This window comes from Cydia fagiglandana, chromosome 3 (genome assembly GCF_963556715.1).
Source record: "Cydia fagiglandana chromosome 3, ilCydFagi1.1, whole genome shotgun sequence".
In the NCBI taxonomy this organism is placed as follows: domain Eukaryota; kingdom Metazoa; phylum Arthropoda; class Insecta; order Lepidoptera; family Tortricidae; genus Cydia; species Cydia fagiglandana.
Window position 1 is genome coordinate 12,281,375 of NC_085934.1, and position 24,966 is coordinate 12,306,340.

Sequence of the window (24,966 nt, forward strand, 5' to 3'; positions counted from 1 at the left end):
TGCTCACGTCTCATGAATCACCCTGTATAATATAGTACTGTCATCCTACCCTTCGAGTTTGACAAATATTATACCTACATACTGGCTGCCGAGTTTTTATAGCACGGTAAGATTAAAGTGAGTTATGGAGTCGATATTAAATTCATACTATACTCATCCTCAAATAATTTCGCCCTAAATTGCTATTATAAACATACTATTTATATTCGCTAATAAATAACAAATTATACAAAATATTTATATTTCACTTACGCTCAAAATAAGTTATACTTAAACAAGATTGCCACATCCTCCACCCCGGGCCCGGTGACGTCATCTTTTCAGACAAATTTTAACTTTACTTTAAGACACGGGGCCTCAAGAGGTTATTCACCTCATTTTTTTTAAATTGGATTATTTAGTTGGAAAATGTTTACCTGCCTGCTTATATATATATATCATTTATTTATTATCAGGCAACTAAGGCCCAATCCATAACAACCATCTTCCATGACAATTTCATTTCAAAGGATACTAATTGTAGCTCTAAATGTCAGTTTAAAATTAATGAAAAAAAATTAAAATCGAATACCTACTTAATATTAATATTTTTAACACTAAATGGGTATTCTACATAACTACTTACTAAATTCTTGTAAACGGCAAATAAATGGGAATGATACACACGAGACATTATTTTATACTGTTTTATTTTGTATAAAGCACTACGCATAATCTATTTTAAAAATGTACAAAAATATGTTACATTATGATTATTTATTGCAGTAATAATTTTTTAACATATTTATCTCTAGGTTTTAAAATCGTACATAAATAATATTTATAAAAATTATAAAACGCTACTGTTATATTTTATAAGCGCACCTAATGGACTTTTAAATAGTATCTATAAAAATAAGTTAGTACCCTAATTAAGTTTGTAATGAGCACTGTAAAGTGCAAATACATTTTTCAACTCGGTGTAGAGTCAATATCACAGACAATTTTAAAAATTGTGTCAAAGTTTGGGCGTAGTTCTTTGTTTAGCTTTTATCTTTAGTTTCATATACTAAATCCTTGCCTAACAAGGTCACTAATGTCACTATAGACTTAATCCAACACTAATATCTTTACAAACTTTGCTTAACTAATCTGTGAGCCATAAAATTACCCTTCAGGTTTTAGTAGATGTACCTAACATACAATATGCTACCAAAATACCTGTACACATTAAAAAGTGTTAATTTTGGTTAATACTTCATTAATAATAGGCTCGGTAATAAGTTACTACAGCAACAGAGCGTTCTTCATATATAGATTAATATGGAAAGCACATCCTTCTTTAGAGCCCTGTAGGGAGGACTATTTACTTATCAAGGACTATTTATTATCTTCTCAACCAACCGAATCAATTAGCCAGGTAAATGTGTATATTTTAATGATTACACATATCATTATCATCTTTTTACGATGACATATTCGTTAACTGCGAAGGAAATTCAAAGGCGTATGTGAAGTCCCCAATCCGCATTGGGTTAGCGTGGGGAATATAGCCCAAGCCCTCTCGCGCATGGGAGGAGGCCTGTGTTCAGCAGTGGGACGTATATAGGCTGAAATGATGATGATGATTCGTTAACTTAATAAAACAATTTATCTGAGATTTACGCGTTGAAAAAATAGCAACAAGTGCAAGTATGTATGATATAGCTACACATAAGTTATTTCAAATAACTTGTTTGACATAACGTTGGTTTGAATTTACCAAATAGCCGTATTCGAACAATGAGATACGTCAAATACTAGATATTGAAACGATATGGATTAGATATGTCAGTGTCAAACAAGTGTCAAAATTGACATTTCTTCAAACAAAAACGTCAGTTTTGACACTTGTTTGACACTGACATATCTTTTCAATATCTAGTATTTGACGTATCTCATTGTTCGAATACGGCTGCCAGGTCTACATAACTCGATGCAATTTGACACATAATTTAGGAAGTTCTGTACTTATAAGTATTTCCAAAATTATGGTCCATTCTTACATGAAGAACATACGTCTGCAATTGTATGGGTATATAATTAAAAAAAAATCTTAAAATTATAATTGTATAGGTACTTGCCGTTACATTAATATTTTAAAGCTTACTCAAAGCTGCATCCAAATTCCATCAATATATTCAATAACAAATAACTTATTCAATCCTAAAATATGCGTACAATTTGTCAATTTTATTGCCAGCTCATGTAAAAATTGAGCACTCCAAGAACATTTTCTATTTGATTTAAGAACTCTACTTCGATAAATTAAATTGAAGTCAAGTTTGAGTAATAAGAACAAGTTACAAAAATATTTATTTTGGCTGTCTCGAAGTACTTACACTAGGTACCTATGTGTAAATTGTATATGTAATTGTTCGTTCCATATTTAATTAAGAGGCTCTTTGATCTAGAATTCTAGATGGTCCACTTTTTGTTTATTTTAAGTAACGCTTGCTTTTAGCGTAAGGTTTTTACTATAATTAGTAACTAATATTGCATCATAATAAATCCTTCTTTAGGTGTACGGAAAATAGCCAGTAGCAGGACGCTTAAGAATATGCTCTCACTTTATAGAAAAATGTATACCTACTCAGTTTTTAATAGCGGGAAGTTTTTTTTATAGGATTGCCAACTTTTTACGTTATATATAGTTTACGGCCATGATGGTTTAGTAAGGTTCTAATAATCTAACAAGAATAATTCTGTATTGATGATCAATGCCCAATGAACAAGCGATCTGCAGTAATCATGATTCTGATATCCCAAGCCGCAAACTAAATGTTTAAGTCATTCTTGAGATGGCCAGCTCTACAGTCCGTTTTTTTAGCATTAGAAAGAACTTCGCAGAAGTAAGCTTGTGGTTCCAAATCCGGCACTATTAGCGGTAATAATTTGAAGTAAATTGTATGTATTGACCATGCTTCATTAGATAATTCAATAATTATTAACAATTAAAGAGCCTGATAAAAACTGCACGCTTGCTTCTGTGGAGTTCTTTCTTATGCTAAAAAAAAACGAACTATACCATCGAGTTATAGGGATGACTCATTTTGTCATTTATAACGTTTTCCTCGATCCATTCTCCTCGTTAGTCAAGCTTAGGATAAAATGGAAACTTAATGTCTAAGGAGTTATTTAATAGTATACAGTACAGAACTGGGGGCCGATATTCGAATTTCGACCGCTCGATTTCCTGTATTTCGTTCAATAATATCTCCACTACTAGGTATTTCAATTCTACTAATAGAATTGAAAACGGGTAGTCAATACCACTCGATTTCGAATTTCTAATACTCGTATTTCAAAAATTAGCATTTCTCCCTTTTCCACCGATTTTCGAGTGCCGAAATCGAGCGATCGGAATTCAAAAATCGCCCCCCTGATCTGTCAAGCGGACCCCAGGCTCGTGGCAAAATGCCGGGATAACGTGAGGATTTAGGTACCTTGTGTTAACCGATCGTGTGTAATTTATTGCTAGGTAGAACTTCGCTGTATCTTCTCGGATTAACTTAATTTTTGTTTGGCGAAATCAAGCAGACCTTTGTAGGCCGAAAGTAGGTAAGTATTTACAAGGTAGAGTAATAGTCAGTTTGCGCCTGGTGCGGTGGGCCGCAGCAGGCGCAGGGCAGTCAGCGCATCGGCGCCGGCGCACGCCGCGCCACGCGCAGCAGCACCGGGCCCGCGCGCACGTCCTTGAACAGTCGGATGGCCTCGCCGTGCGTCAGGCCCGCCGTGCCGCGCCCGTTTACTGATACGATCTCGTCTCCTGAAAATAAAATTATAATGATGAGTAATCCGTTCTGCGGTGTACCACCACACCACCTCCACCATGTATGTTACGAACAGCGTCCTTCATTTCACAAAGAATACCTACTTACATTATGAGAGAAAGTACAACACAAATCTCTAGCACCTATGCAATAATAATATTGAATAAATAATTAATGAAATCTTATCTAGAATGTAACGTGATTTCAATCATTTGCGGTTGCTCTGGTTTAGACGAATAAATACGAATTTGTAATGAAGGCAGAACTAGTTCCGCATTTTGATGAGGTAGTATGAATAATATGTAAGTAATCGATTTATTTAGATCTGCCACAAATGGAGCACAACAAGTGGATAGAGGTAGTTACACCCACATAACGATATAAAATTTTAGTGTATAAAATTGCCATGTGACATAACATAACATAGTAAGTATTACCTAATACCAGGATTTACCACTGACATTTTCTGACTGAAAAGTGACCGACATTATTAGAAATAATCGAATAGATACGTGTCTGGAATTTTTTATACATGTAGGGTGACTGCTATAGTTATTGACCACTAAGTACAATCATAATCGTAATCTAAGTACAACAATAAGACTTCTATTGGCTTGTTTCTTTCTGATTTGTTCGGAGTGGCCAATTACTATGTAGTGGCTAGGGTTTGCACGACGGATCCGAAATGTATGGGAAGATCCGCGGATCCGGATCCAGATCCGGATAATTTCATACATTTCGGATCCGGATTGCAAACCCTAGTAGTGGCCAATAATTGTAGCAGTCACCCTAATACAGTTACCTCAGAATGATATTTTAAGTACACACGTATTAATAGTTATGTAGATTTTATTAATTAAATTGTAAAATACCAGGTTAACGAGTTTTTCTACTCGAGTACTTTTATCTGTCATTTACATAGTCACGAACGAACATATAAGGGCATAAATTATTCATACTCCTTAAAAGTCTATAGTCTATTGCCCAAAAAAGCACTTGTGTCGTTTTAGAGACATTACGATACGGTAAGCTAGTGCAGGGTAGCAGGTGCCACATACCGGTACATTGCTCCCAACGTGACAAACGATTGAATGCATACGGTTTTTATTAAAAAAGAAACAAATTTGTACTGAGTTCATTGCTACCAACATAATAAAAAATACTTTTATACCCTACAGCATCACGACCCTGGTGCGGTGCGGTAGTGTGTAACGGCTTTAAAAAAAAACATAACCATAGACATTACTCGTTTGTTTCTCGTTTCCCGCCTTTCCCGGTAATTTCTTGTTCTTTGAGTACTTTGCGTTACTATTTGTTTTGCGTTCATAAAAAGTGTTGAAAATGGACAAAGAGGATTACATTGTGTCTACACCTGAAGAAATATCCGCTGCAGCACAAGCAGCGACCGAAAATTTGTTGCCTAAGTACTAAATCTCAGCACCTATACGACAAATCTTATGAGAAATGCATGGCGTGGAGATTGGAGCACAAAACTTCGTCATTCTCTGAAAACGTCTTTGGTGTATTTTCAAAGACTAATTGGAAGCACCGGATCAGATCTATCTTTTAAGCAAGGTTGGTATATGTTATAAAATTTTTTGATACACATTTTTAGGGTACACAGTACAACGAGCTATATTTATGTACAATTTTATATTTTTGCATTGAAACTGAATATTATTTAATTCTCCTTTTTCTTGTTACAGGTTGCAGTAATATTTGGTATTATGGGTGCTTGTCGCATACAAGAGCTACATACATATAGTATAATACCTACTATCCAAAATTTACATTGACATTGTCATAAATAAAATTTTGTTTATATTTTTTTGTATTTTATTTAATATTGCCTACTCATAGAAAAAGCATTGTATGCAACGTTGTATAAGTAGTCAAAAAATGCTCATGGCGTATTTATTAACAATGTTCGCCTTCGGCTCACATTGTTACCCACGCCACTCACATTTTTTGACCCCTCTTATAAATCTGTTGCATAAAATACTATTTTAATACTAGTACTTATAAATCATTCATATTACTTAATCGCAACAATAGGTTCTTATCTTAAACGTTGTTGGCCTTGGGCACGGGCCGTATGCGAGTGTCCACTGTGCCCGAGTGACCTCCAGTCCATCACGACTACACCTACACTGCATGCGTGTAAAAGGAAACACCTACTAGTTTTCCATTAGCCACCTTGTCACTGGCTACAAGTAATAATTACGCACAACTGGTATCTAATTAGGTGCCGATAATTGAGATGGCTCGCTGACTATACAAGTACCTATACATACTTAATCACGTAAATACTGGCAGACCTTCGTTGAATTCTACTTAGTTTAAATTAAGATTTATCCTCCTTCACCTTTCCGATGACGTAACCTTTATATCGACATTTATATCGCGTACAGGCAGGTGTATGTAGGACGAACCTCACTTAAGCGACTGTAACTCAGGGGCAAGAAATACCAATAAATTGCAGCTGTCGACTAACCGTTTCCAAGGAATGTATACTGCAATGGTTCTTACACCACGTTCGACGTACTTTACCATGTTGCTCTTTAATCTTAAAATGATAAGAGCGTTGAGACTGGAGCGATAAGAACTGTATCAAATAGGTTGTTCGTCAAGGAGATTACAATTTTAAATCAACGTTTTTCTCTAGCTCAAAGGAATTCTCTGAACGGTAACTAACCTTCGCGCAGTAAGCCCGATTCGGCAGCTTGTCCGTTATTGAAGATAGTCTTGACGAAGATGCCCATGTTGCCTCGCGGAGAATCCCGACCACCTACGATGCTAAACCCGAGCCCTTTCCCTCCTGCTGATTTGGTGAACCGAACCTGAAATATGTCAACAGATTTTTATGTCTAATTATATATACAGTACACATAGTACAAGCTTTGCTTAGTTTGGGGCTAGGTTGATCTGTGTAAGATATATGTCCCCAGTATTTATTTTTATTTGTTTTATTTATTTATACAGATATATATAAATACTACGTGGTCGACGGTTTACCATTAACATAATTTTTACAAGTTTTCATTTAACTTGTATGTATTGACCCACTTCCCGTTATTCGATTGAACTGAACCTTCACATACATACCTAATGTAAGTTGGGTAACAATTCAATATTAGGTATATATAGTACTATCGAGCTGATCTGATGTTGGACACAGGAGGCGACTACAGGAACTATAGGAACTCTGGGATAAAATAACGCAAACTTAAAAGTTTGGTTTTGTTAGAATTGTCTAAACGAGAAACTTATTAGTTGCCTGTTGAAAGAAAAGAGCAGTCAACGATAAAAGCTTGGTGGTAACAAAAATGAATGTTTTGCCAAAATACTTATTAACTAGATACTGACCTCAAAGGAGTGTACCCCGTCGCGTGGTTCTGGCGGCGGCGGTCGTTTGGTCTGTTGTCCTGAAGTAGGAGGGGCAGGCGGCGGGCGCGCGCTCCTCGGCGTCGCACTCACGCGCAGCTCGGCCACACCGTTGCGCAGCGGCTGCATGGGGTCCTGTCGAGACTGCACTCGCGGCAAGCGGTAAGGCTCTTCCCACAACCTTTGTGCGGGCTCTGGCGTTAAGCGACTGTATCCATTTCTATACACCGGAGCATCTAATTCAACGTTTTCACTGTAAGGCCTTCGAGTTCTTGATTCACTACTCTTTCTACGTTCAGGTATATAATTAAAGTCTACCACGTCCCGATTTTCGTCGTCTGGACAGATTAAGGGAGCACGATCGCGAGGCGCCGGCGAAGCTTTAGCGCGGTATACGTTTGGAGAGCTACATCGCCGACGCAGAGTGCTTTGCCGCGGAGGAGAAGGCGATGGTGGTGATCTCACAGCAGTTGGGCTAGGAACGTAGAAGGTAGCAGGTTGTTGCTGCGGTTGCGGGGCAAGGACGTCATGTGCAGATAGAGCCCGTCGTCGAAGACCTCCACCGAGTTTGCCTAAGGCACGAAGGAGATCAGGCGCTCCATTAGTCACTCGTAGAGATGCCGTGGTGTACACCTTCCCACGATGTCTGAAGGACAGCTTAGTCGGCGGCGCCGGCGAGCAGTGTGGAGGCGGGCGCGGCGGAGAAGGCGAGCATCGCACGGGGCTCGGATCTCGGTTGCCAGATCCAGGTCGTAGCCGCGAGCAACGGCGGCGCAACTTTCTCCATCTTTGTGACAGGTTGGCGTTCCAACTTTCTTCTGAAAATTAATTTTATCGTTTAAAACAAGTGTTATTCACATGAATATGCGATATTAGTCGAGCTACGAAAAGCTCGGACTTTTACTAATGTAAAAGGTACACAATCTATGTTAGAGCTTGTCTGGTTGCAATTGTAAAGTAGGAAGTTACCTTTCTTATTAGTATCGGCGTCGGAGGCGTAGTCGTGGGAGCGCGGGGGCGGTTGTGCGGGCGGCGAGGCGGGCGCCGCGAAGCTGTGCCGCAGCGGGGTCATGCGGAGCAGCCGCGGCCGGTCGCCGCCGCCGCGTGAGCCCCAAGCCGGCGCACCCATGGCTCACCAATCCCTGGAACGGTTAAATGTTCGTTGTGAACAAAGCCATGTGTGATTCAGAGACTGACGTCACTACTATATAATAGTCCTTGATGCTATAATAATAAGTACCTACATACAGAATGTTTTTATAGAAGATACGGGAGTAGAAGCTATATATAAGTATATAAGTATGCGCTACGAGCGTGTATCAAGAGTTGGTGGCAATGAATTTGTTAAGGAAACTGATTAACATACAAAGATAATTTTCGTAAATTCGGATTTGATTTTTTTATATTTAATACAAAATAATTAGGTAAATACTGGTAGCATAAATCTACCGCTGTTGTAAAACAGGCCTTATAATTAACTCAAAGAAATAATTGAAAACTATGACATTGACATGTTATAAATTATTTGTAGTAAGTATATAAGTTAGTTTATAGGTATTTATTGTAATATGATTGCTTGACAATTAAGACATGTCATACGGTCTACAAGATATCTGATGTCACGATAATTACGATTAGGACTCTTCGATCGTTTCCTGCTATTTTTATATAAATATTGTATTATATATTGTATATTTATTTAGATAGGTAATACTTTTTACAACATGCTCGTTCAGACGGTCTAGCATGTGTTGCGTTCTCGCGCGTGATTCAATACATCAAGCGCGACTTCAAGCTACTTCAAGTGAAGACTCGCGCGCAAGAACGCAACTTATGCTAGACCGCCAGAAGTTATTAAAACATCGTTACAGTAACAGTTCGTTATACTTAAATCTTCCGTACAATACCCTCGGCACTTATCACGCATCGCTAAATATAGGAACAACTTGTACTCAAGTGGAGAGTTTAGCCTTAGCTTAGCGGACCGATTCGAACAATCCTTATAAAATGTCACACCGCTTTATGATACTTATACGAATATCTATTAGTGTCAAATGTGACGTTTTTGGGTGAAGAAATGTTACCTCTGACACTGACACTCCGATAACGTTCTTGGGCCTTATTCGACAAGCGACGCTTGACTTATCGTGTTGCTCTTCCGTTGAATCTGAACAATCCTGTGTCAAAATTTGACATTAGCAATCCACAGTTAGGTGACAACCAGACCAAACCATTATAAACCTTAAAGTAGTAATAAAAAAAAGTTGATATTTGTTGAATTATTGGTTGTGCCAAAGGATATTATTCGCACTTGATGAACATGCGATTCATTCAACTGTTGAATTGAAGTGGACGCGAAATCTGACAGTTGTACATGTCGAATAGGGGCCCTTGCCATAAGCGCTTTTGGGTAAATAGAGTAAAGACTTTATCTACGCTGTGTTTATAAACATCGTTGGAATGAATCCGGATTTGAATACTCCACAAGCCCACGGATTGACATTAACGCCCACACCGGCCCATGGGTTTAAGTCAGCAAACAACTGGCTTCCGCTGTGTGAGAAGCAGTGTTGACTTAGTTCTAGTAAATACTAAAGATTGCAACTATCTACGTCTCACGGCCCAGCTGGTAAACAATACACGGAGTTACTGCTTTGTTTAGCGGTGACTTACTAGGACTGATGCTAGCTAAAGTGCCTGTATTAAGGGTCCAAAGTCATAAATATGTGGGAAACATTGGAATATAAATACCTAATCAAAGCGGAGAGCAAAACCCTAAATGGAATTGATTAATTAAATAATAAAAAAAATATATAATTACTGTCCATAACTTATTTTGTTACAGTAATTATTAATAATCACTATAATCAGTTGAGTTCTCAGTGCTGAAGGCTCGAATCGAAGTATAATTTCTTGAACACGTGATGAAGTTTAATCTACACATTATACATAGATTTAATAATACCTACAATATATTAATAACGTGCATGTACAGTGAGTGAGGCGTATATCCGACACATAAAATCTAGTCCAGGAAGGCGTATGGGTGTAATGAATGCAGCCCTGTAATAAAGATAGCATGGTAATGCGGTGCATCTCGTTATAATTAGACGCAGACGGCGTGTCCGACCGGCGCGCGCGCCATCGTTGCGGATATCCGCTCCTGCGATCGAATACTAAATAGGAACCTTAATTTTTTTAAATACAATTTAGTTACAATTCAGTACGTCAGATATACAAACAATTATCTTATTCGTGAGAAATTCCCTGAGGTCACACACCGTAAGAAGAGGCTACGTTTAACGTCGTGTATAGGCATAAAACTGTCAAAGCAGTATGCATTAGCAAAGACAAGGTAAACCATTTTGTGTAAAAGACGTATTTTTAGTTGTATTTTGTAGGTATTTTTTGTATTTGGGTCTATATTGGGGGTGAGCAATAAAGAATATTTGTATTTGTACATGATAGTGCGACCAAGATGTACAGACATCAAAAACATACATTTTCAAAACTCAAATCGATATTCTGAATTTATGGTGATAGATACACCACCCACCCAGTATTCTTTCGACCATGAATTAATCACTCAATTAAGTGCAAGCATTCGCTTGCGTGCTTCAACTAATCTTACTAGTATGCTATAATGCACTAGTATTACGCTGCCCCACGCAAGACCGTTCGTGCTCGATCTTGACACAAATCGCTGGAAAGACCGTAAAACGTATTGGACGGGGGGGATACCGTAAATTTGTTAACGACCAAAAGGCTGTTCGTGTAGGATATAAATGGTGGGTAATTTTATAGGGAGCGTTGTGGCGACCGCAGGACCAGCATTAATCTCGAGGAACCGAGTATAACATGTAAACACTAAACAGTAATCTATCTCCAGCATCTCCAGCCATAAGGATTTCCGGGACGACAAAACACAAGTAATAAGCAGTCGTACGTATTAATATTTCGTACGTAAGTATGTTTTTGACAGACGCTAGATATACAATTTTTTGGTTTTTCGAGCCTGCTGAATTAAGGAAAATAAAACAAAAATAAAGGGAATGCTAATTACATAGCGAACCGATTACTTAAACGGCTGCGTCAACCAAAATATCCGAAATATGTCTTCAGACACGTAAACGCGTTTACAGTCGCTTCATTCGGGGTTCACTAAGTGGTCATTCGCGATTGTCAATCTAACCTGCTTGACAGACGCGCTGGATCGTTCTAACCACTTTAGAAATTCAGGTTCGATATTCAAATATTGGACGAAACGACTAATCCTAGTCGCAACTAATCCAGTCTGTCGTTACCGCTGCCCACGTAGGGAATGTAGGATCTACCATTGGATGTTTTATATATGCACGAGTCTGTGTGAATATGGACTACTCTATTAATTTTACTCTGGTGTTGGCGACCACAGGACGAATATTAATCTCGAGGGAGCAAGTATTTCGGTGTGGACACTAGTGAGTAATTAAATTCCGGGTTGCTACGAGATGGGGCGATCTTTATTGCTGATAAACGACCTCGGGACAAAATAAAAACCGGGCAAGTGCGAGTCGGACTCGCGCACGAAGGGTTCCGTACTACAATGCAAAAAAAAACAAAAAAAGCAAAAAAAAAAATCGGTCACCCATCCAAGTACTGACCCCTCCCGACGTTGCTTAACTTTGGTCAAAAATCACGTTTGTTGTATGGGAGCCCCGTTTAAATCTTTATTTTATTCTGTTTTTAGTATTTGTTGTTATAGCGGCAACAGAAATACATCATCTGTGAAAATTTCAACTGTCTAGCTATCACGGTTCGTGAGATACAGCCTGGTGACAGACGGCCGGACGGACGGACGGACGGACGGACGGACGGATGGACGGACAGCGAAGTCTTAGTAATAGGGTCCCGTTTTACCCTTTGGGTACGGAACCCTAAAAACAAAGGGGAGTTTTATTTGGGAACAGTCAGAACTTAAGTTAAACGTCGATTGCCAGACGCACGATTAGGTAGGTACTTATCTACTGACGGCGTGTTTACGCGTGTAAATGTTCTATTTGTAGGGAAAGTAGACTCCTTTTGTTGAAAATCATTTATTAACAAACAAGGCAGTGGTATTACTAAAAGAAATGATTAACTAGCTTAAACCTAAAATAGGCCCTTGAAGCATTAAATTAGATTTATTTGTATTACTATTTTTTACATAGCCACTATAAACAATTATAAACAATTTTTTTTAAAAGTTCATGATAGTTATAATGTGAACACAGCTATGTAGTAAAATTAGTGAATTCATAGTTGCAAAAAATAAAACAAAGCACATTATTTGCGTCCTTGTTTATTTCTTTTTATTACAAATAAAACTAAAAATGACTTCATTGTGGTTTCTCCAGAGGCATCTCCATTGTCTGCGGTTAGATGAAAACCTCTTAATAAGTATTGTTAAAGAATCACTTTATTTGTTATTGGTAAACACAAACTCTATTTTCATATTTCACTGTGACAATGCAATTTATGACGGCTTCGTTATGCTAACAATGAGCAAAACAGTTTAGATAGCTGTATGCGGATCGGAAGTTTGCATTAATTAACGTCAGGGCCGCATTTAGCGCTAGAACTCGTGATTATTTTAAATTGATAACCGAGTAAAACATTGTTAAATATGGGTAGGTACATTTTATTTATTATCCTCACGGTTAAAAACTTTTTTGTAGATATTTCTGTATCATGGATTACACAAATACTTAATAAAAACACTTTTTTATTCCTGTAAGTTAAGAGCCCTAAATTCCTATTTCTGGCTGAGATATATATTATACGAGTACCTATTATAAACAACATCTGTATCAAAGCAGCGCGTCCTATATTTTTTATATACCTACACAACTTTTGAGACTTAGAAAGGAAAAGTCGACTAAAAAGATTACTATAATTCAACTCCTAATAATAGTACATTATTGCAGAGGCCGGGAAAGGGCAATTCGTGGATGAGTTTCGATTTTGTCGGACGACGCGAAGCGGAGTCCGACAAAGAAGACGAATCCACGAATTGCTATTCCTGCCGAGGCATATATAGTGCTTTTCTCCAAACATGCGAGGAAATAAGCTAAAGTAATTATTATTTAAGCATCAAGCATCACTCAAATCAAACCTTCACATCCAAAATGTCAAAAACAATTTCCCTCTTTAATTAATTTTTAAAAGTTAAAAGCACAAACTTATTCTGCCATTCAGTACCATTCAATATTCGTTCATTCAATATAATTGCGCAATATAGTTTGTCAAACCAACTTTGCAGTCAGTAAGAACCAGGAAAACTACACCCATCCTTTTCTTTTGGGTGCTAGTACTAGTGTAAGACAAAGATAGTATGATTCTCTTTGTCTATGTTTGAAATGAGAAAGTCCTTTGACAAACTATGTAAGCTTTATGAACACGGATGAGATTTAAAAAAAATATAAAAATAATCTTTGATTTTATTAAGCAGTATTCGCACGATCATACACGTGAAATGATAGCTGATCGGGTCGTGTAGAAGCGGCTCGCGGCAATAATAATTGGCTGTTTGCGTTTATTATTATTAAAAAGTAAAAAACACTACAGTAATAAGTTATTACTGTAGTGTTTTTTTACTTCCCGTCCGCTAGAACAGGACAGCGATAGTTTGATGTTTTTTAGTTAGAGTTTGACATTAACGAAGAACTTCCCGTACTATTTTTGCTACAGTAAGGTGAACATTTCCGAGCATATTGGAGAAAAAGTTATTTTAAATGTAACCTAAGCCTATGCTGGATACGGCTCTGGAGCCGTTAATTCGGCGGGTCCCGTTGCGCGCCGAATTCGGCGGCGCCGTGGTCACTGCTCTTCCGGCGCGCACTATTCGCCGATCGATGCAATTACTTAACGGCACGTAAAAACTCAATATTCAAAAAAATAACCTTCAATTTTTACCTGTATGACGTGGAGGTAGTGTATTTCGAGTGTTGTCTACCTATGTTTTAATTATTTGGCACGACACGGCTCAAATAGATTTTGATATCTATTTGGGCTGCGTCGTGCCTATATAGTTAGATCTGTAAAATATCTTGGGAACTGACTTCTCTATGCAAGCTTCCTCGGATACATTTTATCCTAGTTAGTTATCAGAAAAAAATTGATTGTATACCTTAAGTCACAGATGAATGCAATAATATCAGATAGGGCACCACACTCGAAGTGTAGCGAAGTGAACTTTTATCTTATTGTTTTGGTAGTAATGAAGTACCTACTCAAAATTCACCATTTCAATTTCATTGACCGTACGTAAGAAATTAGAAATAATAAAATATGTTCAATGCTTTTCAATGGCTTTCCATTCCCAGCAAAGCAAAAGCTACTTAGCAGTCATGATTGTATGTAAATCGTGGAGATGGGCCGTAATTGAATACTCAGATCACAGACGCGCCGTCTAGATTGGAGCTACAGTACTGTCTGGATCTGGAGCTAAGTAACTTCAAACACTTAGGCATGCAGACGTGTAGGGCACACATTCAGCAACAAACAGTTCAATGAGATCGAATTCAGTCTCGGCCTGCATTTCAGCGTTAAAATTGTATGGAACTTACTCAAAAAATAACTGTGAGAATCCACATAAATATGAACACACGATTTAAAAGTATTTCTTGGCTATCACATATCACAATATAGAGCCTCCGATCCTATTACAGATCCGTTCGCAGACATTTTGTTTTAGTAGAGCATTAGAAAGCCTAACGACTGAGATAATTAGGTAATACAATTAATATTTGTTTCGGTGATATATAGTAGCTAACCGTAAATTACTTTCAAAAGAGGTTGACATTACCTACTAACTGCTAAAAGTGGGCTAAACGAGCCATTTAGTGCATGACTACAAATAGATGAACCTATTATCAATATAATATTATTAAACCTACTCGGCGGTGACAAATCCACGACTCCTACGTTGCAGTTCCATTTTGGGACAAGTTCGAGAGGGAACCATGAAATGTCTAATATATGTCTAATTAAAGTAACCTAACACTTGTTTGTTTTACCAAGAAATTGATAAACTTTTATTTCGTACAAATATTTCTTAATTTATACAATGAGTTTGATTATCAACTTTCACATCCAGGCAATGTGCATGTTTAAACATCTTTAAAAAAAATGGACATCCATCATGGGAATCGGCTTGTACGTGAAAGCTGCATTATCATCAGGCTCGTATAATAAATGTACATTATGTAGCGTCAGTGAAGAGGTACTCCAAAGGTTCTCGCCCTGCGGGCCGCTTTGTAATCAAGTGGGGTAGCCATTATATCAGAAAGTTGTGGTTCATGCATGTTCTCAAGTGCTTGCTCAGATACAATGACACGTGAGAAACGGCAAAAACCGTTCACTATATCCGTTGCCGGCGGATCAATTAAAAGGTTCAAGTAGAGCGCCAATCACTGAGGAATTGCGAGAACTATACATAATTTGTTACACGAAATATGTACTGTTATTTGTTAATGTTTGCTGTTGAAATCCAATTAAAAAGACTAACGAGAATAGTGCGAAGATATCTAACGAATGAACCGAACTTATACACCTGCCGTACACACAATGTTATTATTTCCTAAAGTTTCAAATCGTATTTATAAAAACTTTTTAGACTGAAAAAAAAAACATTTTCTTGTTCTTGAGTTATAGTTTGTTTTCCTTCTGAACTACAACCCCGAAAAGTCAATTGTTCTTCTGTGTCTTCCGCGATACCTATTTAATATTAAAAAAAAGACTTAATTTTAGAGGTTAGCTATGATCGGGAACCATTGGTAATGTCTTCAATTTGTAAGTGGTACCTAAAGACGCATATTTCGTGGAAATTTTCGTCCTTTGAAAATATCAAAGTTTAAATAGTTTTTATCTTTGTTTTCCTAGTAAAGTCCTTAAAATGTACAAGGCTATGGTATAGCTTAAGGAATTTATAGCGTGTAACGGTTTCGTGCCCATGTTGCGCCCACACTTATTAACGAAACTCAGATTTATGCGTCGCCGCGATAGCGATAGTGGCACAATGGGCCCTACGGAATGTGACCCAACACTCATTCGGTAGACTTATGTTTATCTAGCCGATATCTACGCTGTATAACCATATCGTTCCGCTCGCAATGACGCGGACCTTTGCTTTAAACTTAATTCACGAGTGTCAGTAGAGCAAATTTGATATAACATTTTAATGAATATGAATGGCTCCAGAACTGTCGCACTCAATTTACAGCAAGCTTATACTACTTATATATATTATTGGCGATAGCAAGTCGGTCGCCTTTCGGCTCATTACTGCAGTTGCAGCTCTCAACTGTTGCCATTATATTGTTCACCATCGAATTAAGAACCTACCCATCAACGCTGCTCTAGATCCGAGCTCATCGAACGAATCTGGGAAATTACTTCTCGACACTGCTATTATGTTCAACCTCCTTTATTAGTTTTTTCTCAAGAGAAATCAGTTTGTGCTGGTTCCGTTTAATGTTAAAGCATTATATCATTGTGATCTGTGTCCCAAGTAGATGGAGAGCACGAACCTATTCTGTACGAAAGTCTAACAAAATCGCTGACAAACGATGTTTTCTTTCCTCTGATAACTATGCCCACTCTATAAGCTGTCTCGGCGTTGGATCGCTCATTGTAATCACCATAAGTATGCCTACCACCAGGGCTTAAACTTTCTGGGGCTTATTTATTAGTTTAGTCAGTAAAGACAATAAATTTCGCATTTATAGCGAAGTTGCCAGTTTGTCATTGTAGGACTTGTAGGTATGTTTACATGACGACGCAAAGGTTTAGGAACAATAGAAGTAGAAGTCCGTGTGAAAATATTTACATACTTTTGGTTAGCGATGATGTAATCAAGAATTATTGTCTTTATGCGAGCAAGTACCTTAAATTATCATAATTTATCACTTAGCGACTAAATCTTCTTATTCATTTCGCAAACGTTCGCATTGTTAGGAACATAAAATAGACAAGGTCAGATTCACAACAATTTACCTGCCCACTCTGTCCATAGTTATAACTAATCGTTCAAGAGTAAATGTGGACCGTGAATAAATGCTCTTCTGTTTAGGTCTGACTTCTCAAATGGAGATAAATTATTGACAGACAGAAAAACTTAACTGCATGATTGCCTTTTCTCGATGCTGGTGGTCTCTGCAATTCGTATTCACTTTCTCTGCGAGTAATATTCAAGTGCTATGAAAAAGTTTAACATTTAACTTTGATTCAAACAGGTATTTTATGTTGCATTGCATTACGCCGTAAGTTATTATCGCTCGAAGATTCGCAACGTCAGAAACGTGGAGGTACCGTGACTAACCACTTTTGTTATGGCGGTCTTTGCGGCGGATGTCATTAAACGGTCGGCTGACTAGGAATAGTTGATCGTGCCAAAAGCTAAGCCCAAACTGCAAATATGCTGTATTTGGCTATCAACACCATCAATTAAAAATAGCTGTTATGATGATTATGAGCCTAATATAAAGGCTCATAAATGCGAGAGTTAAAGTTACTGATGTGTTTAAACTGATCAAGTATCATTTGCTCTTCATCGCTTTATTTAAGTAGTCTATAATGATTTAGAAGCACGCAACGCGTAGTTTGGTAGCGGGTTTCTCAATTTAATGAAAGACGCTTTATGTAGTGCAACAAAGGGTTCAGTGTGGGTTCTTGTGAAGCATTTCTCGTCTAGTAGCTCTTGCCTTTGAGCCCTGGCATGCCAAAGCCGACCCGGTACAAGCCGCCATTGTCCAGCAGTTTCATTATCTCACGCGTGGGAGATCCGGAATACGTGGATTAGATCTAGTTCTACTTATGTTGCAGTACTTAAATTTAAAATAACTAACACTACGACGTCATCTAAATGTTTTCGTTACCAAAGCCGCCGTTGAAAGCCGAAATATAGATCGTGTCTACATTTGTTCGTATAGATCAAGGATGGTTTGAAACATCCGTGGCTTTGTACTGAATCACGTCTACAATAGAGCGAACTCTACATTACGAAACTTGCATGAACTTTAACGTTTCCTGCGTTGCGAATATTGCGGTGGTAAAACATTAAATGCTCTTACGTCTCGTGAGAATTCTCTATTGGTGTTATAGACGGGTGAACAAAGCTGTAAAAAGTATTATGCGCTCGTCTTTTGCTTTGTCGAAAACAACTTAATTATTACTCGTTCTCGTTGGTGGTCGCTCTTGATTACTAAGAGTAAGATTTTAATTACAGACTTGCGGGAAACGGTAAACGTTGGTTATTATAAAACTAAAATATGGAAACGTGTTGCATATAGTCAGACTTTTCAAACAAAGGATTTGGTGCTGACTAAATAAACAAAGACGGTAGTTAGATAAGCTGTGAATCTTTCAAGTCCACACTTGTCCCTGCCCATAACTGGGGCATCTTGTTTAATGACACCAGTCGCCTTTTAAGGGATCTCCGAGGCGAACGGACTCAGATTTTGGCGAAGATATTAACATACCAAGTAATATTTAAGCTTTTCATAAACACCGCCTCTTAATAAAGAGTCTTTAAAGATAAATTTAAAAGATTTTTTTTTGAACTTTTAAATATCTGTAGATTGCAGCGTTAAATCAAGGTCTATATTTATTATGCTGAACCTTGCCAGGGAAAGGTGAAGATAGGGCAGCCGAGCGGAGGGCGCGAAAATATTAAGTTAACGACTGACGATCTGTAAAATACCTGCCTACTTGTTGATGAGATCGTTTTATCACGTTTAAGGAGAGTTTCACGTTTAAAGAGAGGTTTCCCTGCTCTAGCATCGTGTGTAAACTTTTTACTAACAAAACTAAACAAATTATTTACATATTTGCAAGTTCACCATTTACACAACAATATCAACAATGCGATGGATTAATCGTCTAATGGATTGATGTTCCACAATACCGCAATATGCATACGGTATAGGTAATAAGGGGAGGGTGGCTGGATGCATGACGGCGACGACGTCTGCATACTTCCAGCCTTTGTATTCGAAAATCACCTTTATCGTCCCTGTTTTAGGGGTTAAATGCTATAGGTTTGGTATAATATATAGCAGACGGAGTGTGACGAGGGTTTAAGGTACTGCGAGGGGAAATACTGGGGACGAATTTAACAACAGCTATGCAATGCAATGCATTCGAGTGTTGATATTAGAGATTTATTTAATTAATGGCCAATTATGTTATTTTTAATATACTCTACATATTTCTTATTTGTTGAATACGCACTAAAGTACATGAGTATTAAAGTAATAACAATTTAGAAACAATAGCTATGTAAAGGGGTGAACTTATTGCTATAAAATATCTTTCTCTATTGTTGATGTTAATGTGATGACAATTAGGTACTTATCAAATTTTGAACAAATCAATAGCACAACGTCGTCGTTTCATCTATCGCTTATTAGACAACTAAGTACCAATTCAATATAAAAACATGATTATGACTATTATAGAACATGACTATTTAAAAATATGATGAAACTAAAGACAAATGTCAATAATTAAACATTATCAAAATCTTAAACCGCTAAAATTTTCCAAGCGGCAACTCACTTCTAACCGTTACGTTTAAAATTCATCATAAACACAAACCTTTTTTTTAATTTATCCAAGTCATGCAAACATTGGCGATCGTTTGGCACTTTAGTTCAAAAGTCGCGATCATATTAAAAGTCGTTAAGTTTCAAATCGATCATTCAAACTTTATATGCAGTCGGCACAACACAAAACATATCGATCGACGCAGCTGATGCACTACACGATTGCAGCCGGCTAGGCGACAAGCTGCCCGACGCGGCACGTTCGCCTAAGGCGAATGACGAATTAATACTAACATAACCTCAAACAAAATTACGCGCGCGCCGTCGAGAAAATGCTTTATGCTGTCCGTACTTTGTAATGGGGTTCAATAAAGACGAGGAAGGAAATATTGATGGCCTAGTGCATGACAAGGATAGACGATTGTCAAAGGTGCACGCGCCGTAGTATGTTAAAAACCGTCTGCCGGTCATAGGGGCCATTAACGAAAAAAAAAAACAATATAAGGAATTTTCGTGTATGTATGTTTGCATATCAGTTACTTACTACAACGGAAATAGACGGAGTTGTGTAAACCTTTAACGTTCACGGTAAACACTGTTAACATTTCCAATAACTGAAAAACACCGCACCTATTATGATAAGAAAATGTGCATACACGATATTGGGTTCAATTACCAGCAATGTGGCAATGCGTGAAGAATAATACAAACTATTATAACTGGAAAAAATAATAGGTGATATTAATGCCATTAATTACGTACCTGGGGGCCGATTTTTGAAATTCGACTACTCGATTTCGTGTATTTCGTTCAATAATATCTCCACTACTAGGCATTTAAATTCTACTAATAAAATTGAAAACGAGTGGTCAATACCACTCGATTCCCAATTTCTATCGCTAGTATTTCAAATATTAGCATTTCGCCGTTTTCCACCGATTTCCGAATGACGAAATCGAACGATCGAATTTCAAAAATCGGCCCCCTGTATGATATGTTACATAACTCATTTATTTGTATAGTAGGTACCTACTTCATAGAAAGAACGCATCACATAAAACATCAAAACCTTTTTTCACTCTCCACTTGAACATGTAGACAAGTTGAAGACCAAAAAAAAATATCAAAGCGTCAACTGTTTGTGTACCTGCGCAACGTCTGCGTCTCCCGGCCCTTCCCAAAGCCATTGAAGCGTGAAGAATGAATGATTTTTAACAGCCGCTAACAAAAGTCGCAATAAATCCTGGCTACTCTTTGTATTCTAGTGGTTGTTAATGTTTAGAATTCCTTTTGTTGTGATCAAGACTGTTTGTGGGTGAAGAAGTTATTGATCTAACCAAACTCTTTTACTCGTAGGTACCTACTGACCATGCCTTTATATTAAATACAATTGTTATGAACCAATGCTTGTTAATAGCATACCTAGATTTGAGAACAAAGCTGTTACTTCAAGAAGGTTTGAAGTTAACCTACTTAAAAGGAATACAAACAATGATAACGAACTGACTGATTACTCGTAAAGTCGGCTGACCGTAATGATGAAATCAAAAATATATGTTTAAAATGCTGGGTTATTCAAGATAATATACGAAATGTTATAAAAAAAATTAACTATCCATATACGGCACTAACATTCAATGTTTTAAACGTCGTTGTTTCAAGGAGAGTTACATGGTTTACCAATACATTTTACTGACAAGCAAAAAGGATCTCTACTCCAAGTATTACTAAACTTAAACAGTTATGCTTAGTGATCATTATGCTAAAGTAGTTTTTAGGTGACTGTCATTTTGTATAATTTAGTGAGTACCTTATGTGTAGGACGAAGCCCACATGCTCTCGCGCCAGAACGTCTGCAAGGCTGCGCTTACTAATGATGAACTCATGGGCACAAGGAACAGAAAAGGTGGATTATTAATAGTACTTAATTATACTTGTAATCCTTGCCAAATAACGTCGAAAGACTTGTCAAAAGTGTATGTAACTCTAACTATAACAACGTCATGCGTATTCATTTTTTGTGAGCATGTTGTTATTCGTTTTATCTCGGCTAGCGTGACGTAGGAGGAATGATCATGTTTTAAATAATGACTTAATTACTGTGTTGTTCATCAAACAAACAAACAAATAAGAAACACTTGAGAAACTACGTGAAGAGAGATCTATTTATTTGATAGGTACACTATAGTTACCCATAAAATCAGCTAATACTAATTGAGTACTTAGGTAGGAAAATTTCACTGAACATTTTTCTTAAATGTTCAAAGACTAATGTCCAAAACCCTCTGTAAATATTCGGGTCGGACTCCTGCGGTTTTCTTTAATTCCACGTCGGACATGAATCCACGCACGCACCTTGTTTGTAAAGGCAAGGGATACAAACGTCCGCGGGTCGCCTAGCGGCGCGTGCTTCCTGCCAGCACGACCACGTCCTAGCTGCCCTAGCACACGCAACATTATAGCATTCTACCGCCAAACTAGTTTTACTAACATTAAGGAGAAACAGGCTATGCTTGGCCGTCTTGAGCACGCGCACGATTTACACAATGCGTGTCATGTTTTAACTCCACCCTTCTAAAAGAATAATGTCATATGTGACAAAAAATTTCATAGTTATGTTTTATTTTTTCTAAAGGCTGATAGTGGCGTTCCATACTTCGTGGTACACGTTTAGTCCGTGGGTCGTTTTCATCGATAAGTGGCAGCTGTTTGCGAAAGAACCAGACTGTAATCCTATGCAGAGGTCAGACTCTTATATCGATAAATAAGTAAGGTACTTGCACCTAATAAGGCCCAGTTTTAAAGCTTGCTCAATTTCAAAATTTCATACTTTTATAATTGTAAATGAGTTTCAATTTCTCGCCCATGTTTGGTTAGTACCATAGACAAAATTGCAAGTTCATATCAAAAATGAAAAAAATAAAAAATTAAATTAAAAGTGGGCCTTATTAGGCGCAAGTACCTTACATTAACACATTGTGTTTGTAAATACATATAACCGTAAAAATGGTTGATAATGAACTTGCAAGGTTTGCATGAAGTTCAACTTTTTTATGAGGTGCCTCAGCCTATTTACGAGTAGGTAAAATTGAGATGGCTTGATATGTTTAATATTATCAAACATTAAGTACCTACATACACATCGATTTTTGGATGGAGGTTATTTCAATTACTTTACGCTGCGATGAACCTGATTTCGGTATAATATGTTTGAAACATTTTTAGGGGAATCTCTACCCCATGTTTTACAGATGGGTTGATTATTTAAGCCAACACCCCAATGTGTCGGGTACCATCGTAGTGATTTATGAACTACCTCCGTATAAATGTATCAAACGTTTTTTTTCGAACTGAACATATAATTTTATTCTTTATCATGAGAATCATGAAAAAAATTGGTTTACTTTTCCTGAAATCTATTTTTTCCCTAAAATCAACTGAAAGCTTTGGAAGATTTGACGTGAAAATATATCGTACGTATAGTCAAACTATTCGCATTAGCATCAACACGGACACTTCCAAAAATATGTACACAACTACTCTAATGTAATGGACAATACGGTCGTGTACTTACAATACTTACATACAGTTATATTTATCACTTTATCCGTGTCGATATTTAATACCTTGCATGCAGTGCTTTTATACTTATTTAAGTACTTGTTTAAGTCGAGAACAATTGATTCTTAACGACAATGAGGCTGGGCTGGAGCCGTAGAGGCCCTTATAAAATAAATATTTTGGTAGCAAAGGTTTTCTATACTGTATTGTTTTGAATTAATTCTCGCTACGCAGTTTGATTTTCTTTTGCTCTAAATTGAAATATCCCAAGTTTAGAAATATGTTGAAGTCTTTTCAGGGCACAATCGCCTAGAAATTAGGCTTACAATGGCGTGTCAACGAAAATGAAGTTGGGTCGCGTTGGCTCTAAAGTTGAGATTTAGGGCGTTTACAATAAGAAGCTTTTGTTTCTGTAATGTTATTCCCATTGCTTACCGAGTGCGTATCATCATCATCAGGGACTCGATTCTATAGACAGTCGCATAATATTGCTTTTCTTTAAGGTAAACGTACTGGTGCTCGACGCGGTCCCAGTACATGTCATCTTGAAACTTAAGTCATTGTCAATAGCAAGGTGATCGAGGTTATCGACAGCAAGGTGTCACTGTCACCTATTGGGCATTAGCATGTCGAGCACTAGTACGTTTACGTACATCTCTGTCGCCAAGGAGCTTTTATACTTGTAAGTAGCTGAATGTCGAGCAGTAGTACGTTTACGTACATCTCTGTCGCCAAGGAGCTTTTATATAAGTAGCTGAATTTAGTAACTACAAATAAATTTCGTCAATTTGACTGAGGAATTGTAAGACGGAAAACTCCAATTCCTACTTAAGGATGACTCACGTTAGACCGGGCCGTGTCCGGCTCACAGCTTCCGACGCTTACTTTTCTATGACATGACAGGTGATCACGTGATGTTTTCCATAGAAAACGATGCGCCAAAAGCTCCGGCCCGGACACGGTCGCTATAATACAATCCATCATGGAAATCAAGCCTTCATAATACGTAAGGCAATAATTGCGGACAGGGGGCCGATTTTTGAAATTCGACCACTCGATTTCGTGTATTTCGTTAAATGATATCTCCACTACTAGGCGTTTAAATTCTACTAATAGAATTGAAATCGAGTGGTCAATACCACTACATTCCAAGTTTCGATCGCTCGTATTTAGCATTTCATCGTTTTCCACCGATTTTCGAGTGACGAAATCGAGTGAACGAAATTCAAAAATCGGCCCCCAGGTGTGCATAAGATATCTCCGACAACACATAGGTAATTGTACCAGATCGGGAAAACATATTTTTATGCTGGTCGGGCAGAAGTCGGTGAACTATGGGAATCCATCCCTGCGCCGTGTTTTGGTTCCGGGCGCGTGCGCAACTGGTTGTAATCAGAACCGTAATCGTGGCTGGGCCGACGCGTGTGCGTGGTCACGTAACGGACGTTAAACTATAACAAATTATTTATTCCGACAAAAATAGAACATTAAGGTGGTTCGCCTAGGTTACTCAAAACTTAACTCTCGCTAGATGGCACCACTTTTGCAAAATTTCAGGTTTTATTTTTTTGTGAAATGGTCATGGTATTTGTATACTTAAAAGTATGTTTCGCGCACTCTTTAAATAAATATTGAACAATTAAAGTAAACATTGAATACTTCATTGT

The 24,966-nt window shown here is 37.6% G+C and overlaps 1 protein-coding gene across 1 annotated transcript; it reads right to left on the bottom strand.

Moving 5' to 3' along the window:
* Positions 1–672: 672 nt before the first annotated feature.
* On the bottom strand, positions 673–20,038 carry LOC134680046 (serine/arginine repetitive matrix protein 1-like). Its single transcript, XM_063539037.1, has 5 exons — positions 19,791–20,038; positions 8,145–8,317; positions 7,158–7,993; positions 6,487–6,631; positions 673–3,787 (listed from the first exon to the last, which is right to left on the bottom strand). The coding sequence occupies exons 2-5, from the start codon at positions 8,302–8,304 to the stop codon at positions 3,651–3,653; spliced, it is 1,278 nt and encodes a 425-aa protein (XP_063395107.1). The 5' UTR covers positions 8,305–8,317; positions 19,791–20,038; the 3' UTR covers positions 673–3,650.
* Positions 20,039–24,966: the final 4,928 nt, after the last annotated feature.

What these genes read in the sequence shown, in the direction of transcription:
- LOC134680046 (XM_063539037.1), bottom strand. Translation starts at nt 8,304, where the DNA reads ATGGGTGCGCCGGCTTGGGGCTCACGCGGCGGCGGCGACCGGCCGCGG. An exon ending in CGCCGATACTAATAAGAAAG is followed by an intron (nt 7,994 to 8,144) that starts GTAACTTCCTAC and finishes ATTAATTTTCAG; the next exon opens with AAGAAAGTTGGAACGCCAAC. An exon ending in ATCGGGCTTACTGCGCGAAG is followed by an intron (nt 3,788 to 6,486) that starts GTTAGTTACCGT and finishes TTTTATTTTCAG; the next exon opens with GAGACGAGATCGTATCAGTA.